This window comes from Chrysochloris asiatica, unplaced genomic scaffold, assembly GCF_000296735.1.
Source record: "Chrysochloris asiatica unplaced genomic scaffold, ChrAsi1.0 scaffold00025, whole genome shotgun sequence".
Lineage (NCBI taxonomy): Eukaryota > Metazoa > Chordata > Mammalia > Afrosoricida > Chrysochloridae > Chrysochloris > Chrysochloris asiatica.
The window spans coordinates 2,761,884-2,774,818 of NW_006408543.1; the positions used below are offsets into that span (position 1 = coordinate 2,761,884).

Consider the following 12,935-nt stretch of genomic DNA (forward strand, 5'->3'; position numbering starts at 1 on the left):
TAAATATATATACAGGTTTCACTGGTTTTGCTTCTCTAGAAAACCTGGCCTAAGACAACAGGATTTGAGGATTTGTTCAAAGCGTGGATATAAGGCATGAAAGGAAGCGAATAGGCATGAATCTAAGAATTTGGGTCTAAGCCACTAGAAATACCGAGTTACCATTGATTGAGATGGAGAAGACTGGAGACAGAGCAGGTTTTTGGGGTGGTACTCCACGGAGAGACAGGAGTTCCATTTGGGCTAAATTAAAGAACATTAAAAGTTGAGATGACTGACATCCAAGTGTAGATGCTGAGTAAGTAGCTGGACTTTTGAGTTTGAAGATCATGGCAGAAGGTGGGGGAGAAGCTCTAAAGACATTGGTTTGAGGACCCTCAGTGTATGGCTGGTATATGCAACCATATTACCTAGAGAAACATAGAAAGAAAAGACATCTCACACCGGAGCTTTGGAACACTCCAATGTTTTGAAATTCCTGAACCCCAACAAAACCCACTGCAATCAAGTCGATGCTGACTCACAGCGACCCTGTAAGGCAGAGTGGGACTGCTCCGTTGGGTTTCTGTAGCTCTTTATGGGAGCAGACAGCCTCGTCCTTCTCCCGTGGAATGGCTGATGGCTTTGAACTGCCAAACGTTCAGTTAGCAACCAAGCGCTTACCCACTGTACTAACGATGCTCCTTACATAGAAGTTACAAGACAAGAAGTGGAGAAAGGATACCCAGTGATGTTAGAGAGGGAATAAGAGGGTAGTGTCTCAAGAGGAGAAAGGTGTTTCTGCCAACAAGAAGGTAAGCAAAATTGGGTCGAATACTATAAATATTCACATGAGAGGAGAACTGTGGGTTGGCCCCTGGACTTTTGGGAACTGTAACACATAAAGCCTGATATGACAGGTTCCAGAAGGAACAAAAGAAAGGACTTGGGGATGATGAGTATTTTTAAGATCAGTGTTTTTTAAGAATTTGACCTAAAGGGGGACAGAACAAGAAGGCAGGATAAGAAAAAGTCACGCCATCAAGAGAGACTTTATGGGTTTGTTTCTTAACGAGGGAGGTGCCAGCGGAAGAAGAGAAGCTAAAGCAAACTTCCACTGTCGGTTTTCAGCTGCTCCTCACCTCCCTGCCCGCTGAATGTCGAGGTCCCCTTGTTTGTTCTGTCTACTCTCTTCCCTGGGTTGGTCTGTTCATTCCTATGACTTTCGAAGGTAGGGCTCCATCCAGCCTGCTTCCCTCTTCCGAGTTCTAGCTCTGAAGACGCTGCAGAGGCCCTACTCAACACCTCAACTCAGATGTCTTCCACAAATCCAAACTCTACCTACACTCACTCCCAAACCTGTTCTTCTTCCAGAACTGCATGTCAGAAAATGGGACACCCTCCCCCAGCTGCATCAGCCAGAACCCAACTCCTCCTCCTTTTCACCCATCATAGAATCCCCACATCCTCAGTGTCAGCTTCCTCAATGTCTCCATCTTTCACACCCACGCTCTGCTCCCAGGCTAGGCTAGTCCTGCGCAGTCCATCTCCACATATAGGCTTGTACATCCGCCATTTCTCTACAAGGCAACAAAAACAAATCAGATGATGTTGCTTTACTGCTTAAAAAACCCTTAAAGGTTTCTCAAAGTCCAAAGGAACTTTCAAGACCCAGCGGTCTGCTGTGGGTTCCATCCCTACCCCTTCCATTTGTTAAAAGCAATCTTAAATAATCTAATGCTTGACAGTTAACTAAATAGTACTCAGCTTGTCTGTTTGGTTGCTGAAACACTTACAGGACATGAAAAGACAAGAATTTGAACTCTGAAGATAGGGGTTCAAATTCAGGCTCAGCCTCTCACCAATGAGATGACTGCTTGAGCATTTTCTCCATGCACTGGTGTGTTTTTTTAAGGAGCCCTGGTGGCACGGTGGGTTAAGCGTTGAGCAGCTAACCAAAAAGATGGCGGTTCTGCTGCTGTAAAGATTTCGAGTCTTGGAAACCCTACTCTGTCTGCCCTTCACGGTATCTATGAGTTGGAACTGACTGACCAGCAGTGGGTTTGGGTTCATGTTCTTATGAGAATTAAAGACCTCAGGCACGTGAAAGCGAATAGAAAAGTGCCAAAGATGACAGGCTAGATTATCCGTTTGTTAAAGCATTCCAGTTCTGAGGCTGGAATTATTTCTCTTACCAGGATTTCATCAATGGCTACGTTTGATCAGGACTAATGTTCAAATCATCTCTCACAGCAGGAGGCTTGCTCTAGTCCTGGGCTGTGTAAGAGCTGGGATCGTCATCTTAATAGAAGTGAACGGAAACATACTTTTACCTTTCCTTCTTTTTAGACCGCTTGGCTGGGTGAAGTCCCAGCATTATCAGTGTATGGCGATGGGTCAAATATAATTCCAGCAATTCACGTGCTTGATTTAGCAGGGTAAGTCCTCTCCCAGAGATCCGACTGCTTGCCTAGAATTGATTGATTGGTGTGTTTGTTTACCGGCTCGTGTTTGTAGAGCACGCACCAGGCCACTGTGCCAAGACCCTAACATGGATGTCCTTATTCCTCACAAAGGTCACTATGGTCAGTTCCACTTTACATCTCATGAAACAGGAGCCGGCATTTAAAGCTCTAAGCATCTGGTGCAACTCTTAGAAACTATTAGTTGAGTAGCTTACCCTGTGATTTTGGAACAGAAAAGAACTTGATGTGTACTTTGTGAGGACAGACTTTCCTTGGTCCAGCCCACCAACATACATTCAAGGCGTCAGATGGTGGACACTAACCCGGAAGCTATTTCTGGACAGCTGTAGGTAGAGTGGCCACATGCTTCTCACACTGAGAGAACATCCCAACCCTATGTTCCAGACAGGGCCTGAGACCCTTCTCTTCCTTCGAAGAACCTGACTTGACCACCAGGTCATTGACACGGCTCACTTTTGCTGGGGGTCCTCGTTTGTAAAATGAGGACAATAGTGTCATTAGTTACCATGGAGTTGGATCAGACTCGTAGCAACCCCATATAGAACAGAACCAAACGGTGCCTGGTGCTGATCAACTTCCCAATGCGTGGTCTGCCGAGCCCATAGCTGCAGCCAACATGTATTCTGGGTGCCTTCCAACCTAGGGGCTCCCCTTGCAGAGCTGCAGGAAGCAGTATTCTATAGTGAGTCACAGGGTTTCCGTGGGCTGAAGTTTCACCACCAGACTTTTCTCCCTAGTCTACCTTAGTCTGCAAGCTCTGCTGAAACCCATCTACCATAGGTGACCCTGCTGATATTTTAAATAAATGCCACCGTCCCAGCAACACGCAAGTCACCGCAGACGAGGGGTGGGGACATGGTAATAATAGTACCCGTGTAATTAGGTTGTTACAAGATTAAATGAGATCACACCTGTAAAACCCTTAGCGCAGTCTGGGGGTGGAGTTAAATACACAGGTATGCTGATGTCAGACCCAGTCCATCTCAAGCATTCTGACTCCCATAAGAGAGCCACAGCACCTCCGAATCTGTTTAGTACATAGTAGAACCGCTACGTCCCAAAGCACTTCTGTGGTGGGCACTGTTCTTGGGAGGCAGTGCAGTGCACCAGAGAGGGACAGAACGCAGTGCCAGATGGCCCACGTTCTCCATAGCGACAGAGCCTGAGAAATGCCCTGTTACCTCTTTGTACCACAGCTTTCTCACCTGTCAAATGCGGATAGTCATGGCCTAGGCCCTGTGGGTGGTGCCCCGTGAGCCCCGGTCTCTTCATCTCTTTCCCTTTTCCCTCCTCCATGCTGGAATGCAGAGTGATACAGAACGTAATTGACCACGTGCCGAAGGTCCACTACCTGGTGGCTGTGGACGAGTCTGTCCACACCCTGGAAGACATCGTCAAGGTACATTGCTCTGCCCCTTGCTCGTGGAGTTGGGTGGGCGGGTCAGACCAGGACTCCTGAAACAGAATGCCTTTCACACCCACTTCAGCCATGTGCGTGTGCTGCAAAGACACTGGGCAGTTCTCCCCAAACTAAAGTGACCTTTCTGCCGTTTGTGCATGCTGTTGTTGTTGTTGTTAGGTGCCGTGGAGTCATTTCTGACTCACGGTGACTTCACATACAGGTAGACCCGGGAGATGCTGCAGGTTCGGTTCCACAGCACCACCATCAAGTGATTAGCATGCAGCAGACCAGTGGTACAGTGTAAGAAAGACAGACCTGCAACAGAGCCCTAGAGTGAGCACGTGGTGTCGGGGAAGCGCTGCCAAGGACTTGCTCTGCCAAGAGTTGCTACAAACCTTCCCTGTAAAAACAGTGATTGCTGAGAAGCAACAAAATGAAGCGCCATAAAACGGGGCACTCCTACACTCCAGAACCAAGCGTCCCCTGGTCCTGTGCCATCATCTGGATTTTTGCTCTGTTTGAGCCCACTGTGGGAGCCACCGTGTCCGTTGGACGTGGTGGGATACATAAGAGGTCAAGCTAGGACTCTGGGTCAGAAGGCCAGCATCATCCCACCTCAGACAGAAACACACCAGCATATATCTGTACTGAAACAGTCAGGGACACCAAGAGCTACCCCCAGGAACTGCAAAGCTGTGAGGGCTGCCTGTCCTGCCTGGGCTGCTCTGGGCAAGTCATCACCTTGCAGCCGGTCCAGCCTTCCCCGCTGACCAGTCCCCTCATCTTTAAGATCCAGTTCAGATCTCTTCCTCTGTGCTCTCCCGGTTTCTCTCCCACCACCACCAGGGCCAGACAGCTCCCCTCAGACTCCCAGAATCCCCCTTGCTGAGCTGCTGAGTTTGGACCCTGAGAGTAGGGCCTTACCATCTCTGTGTCTGCCACCTAGCCCACAGTGGCGAGTCTTAGATATCCGTGGAGTGGAGTAAACGAAAGGAAACAAAACGAAAAAGCAACTCACAAGAAACCCTGAACACTAGACAAGCTTTAACTAGTAAAATAAAGGTCTGCTGCTTTGTGCATTGAACTCTTCTAAGAACCATCGATAATGGGAGAGCAGTGACTTGAACGTTTGGGTAAAGACCTCAGAGGGCAGTGAGTTTATGCCCGTGAGGGAGGAACAACGTGGAAAAGGAGACCGAGAAGTTCTCAATGACAACTTGAATGTCATTGATGTCACTGAATTGTACAGGTACCACAGAATTAATAAAATTTAGGAAAAAAGAAAAACACAAACATAGAAAGAAAAAAGCGACTTGTTTAATAAATAGTTAATAAAATAAATGAATGAAGACCCACAGCATCCTACCCTCTATTTTGCACATGCTGTAATTATTTTTTTGGAGTCCTGGTGTGGCACTGTGGGTTAATGCATCAGACTGCAAAGCCGTTTGAACTGCAAGGTCGGCGGTTCAAGCTCACCAGCTGCTCCTTGGAAACCCTAGACAGGGTTGCTATGGGTCGGAATCGCCTCGACGGCACTCAACAACAACATAATTATTTTTTAATTCAGCTAGGTTTACATTCATCTTAGAAGTTGTGTGTGTGTTCTTGCAGGTAAATCAAATAATAGTCCTATTTTTCTCTAACAGTGCATCAGTAAAAATACTGGCCCTGGGAAAATCCAGAAGTTACCCAAAGAAAATGCTTTTCTGACCAAGGACTTAACAGTGAGTATATAAGAGAGTCTGTGTTTTCCTGCTTTTCTAAGTATACTGGTACTTGTAGAGTTTGGAGTCAGGACGTTGTTGTTGTTGTTGTGTGCCAGCAAGTCAGTTACAACTCACAGAGACCCTAGAGGACGAGCGGAACTGTTCACTGCTGGGTTTGAACCGCCGACCCCTGTGCTAGCAGGTGAGTGTTTAACCATCAGACCAGTAGGGCTGCTTGTTACCATGGAGTGGATTCTGACTCATAATGACCCCACAGGACACAGTAGGACTCTCCCATGTGTCTGGAAGCAGATCGTCTGACCTTTCTCCTGAGGAGTAGCTGGTGGATTCGAACCTCTGACCCTTTATCACTGCATTACCAGTGCTCACTGAAGTCAGAATGTTGTTTTTGTTGTTAAGTGCTGTCGAGTCGGTTTTGACCCATAGTGACCCTGTATAGGGTTTCCAAGGAGCTGCTGGTGAGCTTCAATCTCCAACTTTGCAGTTCAAACCGAGTTTGCAGTCCAGCACATTAACCTGCAACAGCACCCCAGGATACCTGCCTTTGAACCCAGGTTGGCTCCTACTGTCTGTGGACAGTGAACCTATGCTTCATTTCCTCAGGCGACTTGCTCTTCTCTTCCCTGAGCCTCCGTTTCCTTTTCTCGAAGATCCCTCAGATGCTGTGATGAGGACATGTAATTTGAAAGCTGGTCTGTAGAGGGGAAGTTATACAAACAGTGGGCATTGCTCTCTTTGGCATCTTTATGTATGCACTGGGCTCTGTAATCTTGTTTCAGGATATGACTACTGTGCGAATCAGTTAATATGAGGACATTTCTGAAAAGATGGACACTCCACGTCACCTCCGAAGAGTAGAGCTAGGTGGTGATGGTCGGGTCAAAGGGAGTTTTGGGCTCTATTCTCTTTGCTCTTTTGGATTTCAAACCATGGAACTACATGCCTATTAAAAAAAAAAAAAAAAAGATGGAATTTTTAAAAAGAAAAGAACATTTTTATTTGGATTTCCGGGGTCTTCCTGCTTTTTTGAGCTACTTTTCTGACCTCAAGAGCCACAGAGGTCTCATGTGTTGAGTGCAGATGTAAGAAGGGTTTAGAAGGGCTTGCCCAGCATAGGGGGCACTCTGCAAACACAGGACTTAATGCTGACTTGTAGTTGCAGAATTTCCATCGTTTTCTTGAATGACTGTAGTGATCGTGGTCCATCACAGATGTCAAAAGAGAAGCCAAGAAAACCTCACTCATTTTCCTTTCTTTTTCAGCAAGAGTGTCTGGACCACTTACTGGTGAATTTGAGGATGGAAGCGGTCTTTGTGAAAGAGAATTTTAACATCCGATGGGCGGCCCAAACAGGGTTTGTGGAAAATATCAACAACATCCTCAAAGAGTACAAGCAAAGCAGAGGGTTACTGGTAACTGTGATCATTTCCTGTTTGCATTTGTAGCTGAAACAAAAGTAAATTCATCTTTTAGTGCACTTATACCAGCTAACGTTAGCACTTTCTTTTCTTGTTAAACTGTTTATTGGGTGAGTTGGGTGAAGGCTTACAGAGCACCTCAGTTTTCCATTCAGTGATTCACCCACACTTTGTTCATGTCATTAGTTGTCATTCCCTCAATATAACATCATTTATCCCACTTCCTCCCTGGGTTTCCGTAGAACTTTCTTTTTCAGATCTCCAGAACTTAAGTCCTTTTCCAAATGTGACAAATGTGTCCAGTTTTAACAATTTTGTTGTTGGTATTTAGTGGCACTGAGTCAGTGCTGACTCAAAGCGACATTGGATAGGGTTTCCAAGGGACAGCTGGTGGGTTTGAACTGCCAACCTTGTGGTTACCAGTCCATTGCTGATCCCATAGTGCCACACACCAGCACTTCATTATAATAATGTTGATCAACTGGATTTTTTTTTTTAAGTATTAAGTTCTTTAACATTTATAATAACTGTTGAGCTTGACACACCTTGAACATGACCATGGGTCAGGGCTGACTGTCACAGAATCATCTGTCTTAGAGAAATACAGTGGGTCTTATGGCCTGTCTATGGTCAGTCCTGAGGAGCTCTGGTAGCGTAGTGCTTACAGTTGGGCTGCTAACCTCAAGGTCAGCAGTTCGAACCAACCAGCTGTTCTGTGGGAGAAAGATGAGGCTTTCTGCTCCTGTAAAGATTTTCAGCCTCAGAAACCTTGTGCAGGGTCGCTATGAGTCAGAACCGACTCCACGGCACCCCACCACCACCACCACCACTGTCAGTCCTAGTGTACATACGGGGAGAGCCCCTGGGGGGCGGGGGCGGCAGTCTGATTATTACTCTGATCTTTTACTATCAGTAAGGAGATCTGCAGATCATTTTTTGGTAGTCTTTTTTTTTCTTCTTCTTTTTAAAAGATTTTATTGTGAATTGAGTGATCGTTTACATGGGAGAACATCAGTTTTGCACTCATCCAATCATATTTCGTTTCATTGCAATGATTACAACCCCCTCCGTGCATCATCATTTAACAGTATTTGCTTCTATTCCCTCTGGTTTTGATGTTTTTTGTTGTTTTTGTTTGATGTACACAAAACCACTCAGGAATAGGTAATCATTTAAACAACCAAAGGGCACATTCTGCAAGCCAGCCTCCTGGCCTCCAGCTCTCAGTCCCTCTCTTTCCCAAATCTACAGTCCTCAGCTGCTCCCTCTCTCCCTGTCCTCATCTCTATCTCCATCTCTGGTGTCGCTGCTTCTCTGGATAGGGTCCCACATTCCACTCGTGCTCTTCTCCCTTGATGGTCATAGAGTCCTCTGTTCCTGGACTGTAAGATTAACTACTTCCCCCTTTTTGTTATAAAACTTCTACCTTTACAGTTGTGACCATCACAAATAGTCACGATAAAGGGTTGGTATTCTTAACTCCACATTACACATGAGGAAATGGGTTCAGAGAGATGAAGCAACTTCTTCAAGATCATAAAGACAGTCAGGGATGCAGGCTAGCCAGCTAGGACATTTCTCCACCTGCAGTGCCCACACCTGCCACCACACAGCTCCCTCCTTGGAGCCAGGTAAAGGTGGTGTTTACGCAGACCTTCAGATTTACCCCAGGGATGAAAGTGGGTAGTGGTCTAAGAGAATGTGTTTTGAGAACCGTCAGGTTGCATCATATGTTGATTCTGTTGTGCATAGGAACACTGCACAGGCAGTGTGCCCTAAGAAACCTGCTCTCCTGAAAAGCATGCCTGCTGAAGAAGAGAAAGATGCATTGCTTAGCAAAAGAAATACAGATCCTTTCAAGCATCTCAGGTACCCTTGGCAACTGTTACCTGGAGACTGCCCTGAGGCACCCACCAACAGCTGCCATCAAGTTGGTCCTGCCTCGGGATGACTAGGTCACAGTAGGCCTGCCCCACAGGCTTTCCAAGGCTGGAAATCTTTCTGCAACAGATTCACTTCTTCCTCCTGATGAGCCTCTGCTGGTTTGGGGCTGATCTTTTGGTTAGAAGTCAATCGCTTAACCTCTGCACCACCGGGTCTCCTTAATAACTAGATCATGAGTTCTTCTACCTCCTTCTCTTTAGAAGGGCAGTGTAGTAAGGATGGGGCTGGAAGTGTGTCACGGCCAGGCACTCTGTCTGCTGGTGCTCTGAGGTGTTTCTACAGCTTTTGATTGGCTGTCCGCTACCTGGTAGATGCTTCTTCATTATCTTCCCAGTGGATGGACGTGAGTCATCTCTCTCTGGACAGGATATGGGAGCAACCAGGAGGACATGGTGGAAGTAGGGTCTCTGGAGTCGCTGTCCCATGAGGAAGGAGCCTCAGCCTTTAGGATCTTGTATTGATTGTTGTTAGATGCCATGGAGTTGGTTCGGACTCAGAGAGGCTCTGTGTTCGACAGAACGGAACACTGCCCGGTCCTGGGCCAGCCTCACAATCTTGACACTTGGGTCCATTGCTGCTGCTGCTGCTACATCAGTCCATCTCCTTGGGGGTCTTCCTGCTTTTTGCTGACCCTCTGCCTTACCAAGCATGATGTCCTTCTCCAGGGATTGGTGCCTCCTGATAACATGTCTAAAATATGAGAGCCAGAGTCTCACCATCCTGGCTTCTCAGGAACATCAGGCTGGACTTCTTCCAACACAGATTTGTTTGTTCTTCTGGCAGTCCATGCTACTTTCAGTATTCTTCTCTAACACCATAGCTCAAATGTATTAACTCTTCTACAATCTTCCATATTCATTGTCCAACTTTTACATGAATATGAAGTTACTGAAAATACCATGGCTTGGGTCAGGTTCTCCTTAGTCCACAAACGGATCTCTTTGCTCTTTAAACAGGGTTTTGTGCAGCAGATCTAGAGACTTTAAAAAAAAAAGTCTCGTTGCATATTGGTTGGTTGGTTATGTGCTGTGGAGTTGGTTCTGACTTATAGCGACCCTGCACAGAGTTTCCAAGGCTATAAATCTTTACAGGAGCAGAAAGCCTCATCTTTCTCCCACGGAACAGCTGGTAGTTTCGAACTGATGACCTTGCGGTCACAGCCCAATTCATAACCACAACATTACCAGAGCTCCTTGCATATGTGTTGTTGTTGTTAAGTGCTGTCAAGTCAGTTCCGACCCATAGCAACCCTGTATAGGGTTTCCAAGGAGCAGCTGGTGAGCTTGAACTACCGACCTTGTAGTACAAATGGCTTTGTAGTCTGGTGCATTAACCCACAGCGCCAAACCAGGACTCCATTCCTTGCATATGGTGGTTATGTGCTGTGGAGTCGGTTCCTACTCATAGCGACCCTGCACAGGGTTTCTGAGGCTGTAAATCTTTACCGGAGCAGAAAGCCTCATCTTTCTCCTGCGGAACAGCTGGTAGTTTCGAACAGCTGACCTTGCGGTTCGCAGCCCGATTCGTGACCACTATAGTACCAATATAGATAATACCAATTTAACTTAGCTTCAATGGCTTGATGACCAGAGTGTGACTAGAAGAAGATAAAGGAACCAAGGTTAAATTGCTACAATTTGATGAACTTGACCTATACTTATGGATGTAGTAGCTCAAAATACCAACCGAGAGGGAAGGAGTCTTCACACCAAGAGTCAAGCCTATCCCCTCGGTATAGAGGGTTGATAGGGGTGGGCAACTTAGACACTGGCTTCCTAAAATGAGGGGATTATGGGTGATAAAGGCACAAAGTGACTGGTTTACAAGGTTTCAAGAGGGAGTTTAGTTTAAGAGTGTGTGGGAGACGATAAAGTCCCCACTGAATAGTTTTCATCTTGTCTAGACGGGTCTGGTGAAAGGAGATGGGGATAAGATTCTTAACGATGCAATAGTGAGAAATTGTTATCATGACTAATTGCCATTGTCACAACTGTAAAGGCAGAAGTTTTATGACATAAAGGGGGAGTAGTTAATCTTACAGTCCAGGAACAGAGGACCCAAGGACCATTAAGGGAGAAGAGCATGAGCAGAACGTGGGACCCCATCCAGAGAAACAGTGACACCAGAGATGGAGTCAGAGATGAGGACATTGAGAGAGGGAGCAGCTGAGGACTCTAGACTCATGGAAAGAGAGGGGCTGAGAGCTGGAGGCTAGGAGGCAGGCTTGTAGAATGTGCCCTTTAGTTGTTTTAATAATTATATATCCTGAGTGTTTTTGTGTACATCAAAAACAAACAAATAAAAAACAGGGAATAGGGGGAAAAAAAAAAGTCTAGTTGCGGACCGCCCGCACCCAGTGCATGTTCCTCCCCCTCCTATGCAGCCCATCAAGATCTGCATCCTTGGCCCCCCCGCAGTGGGCAAGTCCAGCATCGCGGCGGAGCTGTGCAGGTACTACAAGCTGCACCACATTCAGCTGAAGGACGTCATTGCAGAGGCCATCACAAAGCTGGTAATACCCAGAGCGACTTCACTGGGAATTTGTACTGAAAGAAAACAATGTTTCTCTCTGTCTTATAATAAAGAAACAAGTCATTTCATATGCCAATTTCAGGTCATTTGGAAGGCATTGGATGGAAACACAGAACCCTCTCATCCCAAGGGCTTGTCCTTTTGGGAACAGAAGCAACTTTCAAGGGCAGCCATTGGAATTGAGCCTGTCTCCACCTGTTGTCCAAATAGTATTGTGTATTCTGGCTCTTTTTCGGTCCTGGTCATTTTTAGGATCTTTATTATTTTTTTTAATAGTGGTAAAGACATATATATATATATATAACCTTTACTATTTCAGCATTTTGTGTGTGTTTTTCATCGCATAACAGAAGCTCAGGACGGAAGGATGTTTTATTCTTTTTGTTTGTTTGTTTGTGGTCCTGAGCCCTGAGGCTCAGGGACGCATTCCCTCAAGGTGTTTTGTTATGGCTAAGAAGTTTTCTTCACTTGTCTCCTGTATGTCTACTCTATTCATGTCTCAGTTTGCGGCATAGCTACACACCTTTGTAGAAATACCCTCTGTCAAACCTTCACATACCGAGGGTAGAGCCCCACTCCCCTTCCCACACCTGTTCGGCATGTGTGTCTATGAACGCATTCCTAAGTACTGTTATCACTGCTATTGCAGGAGCAGGAGGGTAATAGGATTTGCCTGCTACCTTAACTCTCGCATTCCTACCAGTGTCTTCCTTTGCCTTATCGTTTGCTGACCTCCCTCTCATTGTATACTGCCTTCCTTTCACCCAGTGACATGCGTCTGCCTTCTGGCTAGTAATTTACCATCCCTTCCCCTCGTGCCCTGATAGTAGCTATCAAAGAATGTTTTTATTTTTACCGTAAAGGTTTTTATTGTGGGGGGAAGGGGGACACAGTGGACAGGGATCTACTCAACTTGGCAGCTGCTTTCCTCATGGCGGCCAGGACGTTGCTGAGCTCCTCTCACTCCCTCTTGGCATGGGTGTGTGTCCCCACCCTTTCTTGATGACCTTGAGTGCCCGCTTGTCCTTGAAGACCTGGAGCAGCTCCACGGCCCGGTACTTCTCCCTGATCATGTCCCACACACACTTGGTGTGCTTGGTGAGGCGCCCATGGTGGTGGCTGTGCCTCGGTTTGCTCAAGTTCTTGGTGACTTTGTGGCCCTTGTTGAGGCCAGCAGCCATAGGGTAGCACACAGCTATGCCTGCTGTGGCAGAAGGGAAGAATGTTCCTTTTTTTTTTAATGTTTTATTGTGAATTATGTGATAGTTTACATGGGAGAACATTAGTCTTACATTCATTCTATCCTATATCGTCTCATTGCCATGGTTAAAATCCCCTTCATGCAATCCTTCCCCCATGCCCCCCAGGTCTTCAGCACACAGTCGCTCTCCCTCTCTGGATCTAAAGTCTCCAGCTGCTCCATCGCTCCACGTCATCATCTCTG

General features: G+C 46.4%; 1 protein-coding gene across 1 annotated transcript in view; it reads left to right on the forward strand.

Annotated features, from left to right (window-relative positions):
- Window positions 1–12,935, forward strand: part of AK7 (adenylate kinase 7) — an 86,882-nt gene that overhangs the window by 35,584 nt on the left and 38,363 nt on the right. The window contains exons 7-11 of the mRNA XM_006839511.1: window positions 2,329–2,417; window positions 3,774–3,864; window positions 5,517–5,594; window positions 6,860–7,009; window positions 11,343–11,471. Of these exons, the coding sequence (XP_006839574.1) occupies window positions 2,329–2,417; window positions 3,774–3,864; window positions 5,517–5,594; window positions 6,860–7,009; window positions 11,343–11,471 (537 nt within the window). The remainder of the gene's footprint in view (window positions 1–2,328; window positions 2,418–3,773; window positions 3,865–5,516; window positions 5,595–6,859; window positions 7,010–11,342; window positions 11,472–12,935) is intronic.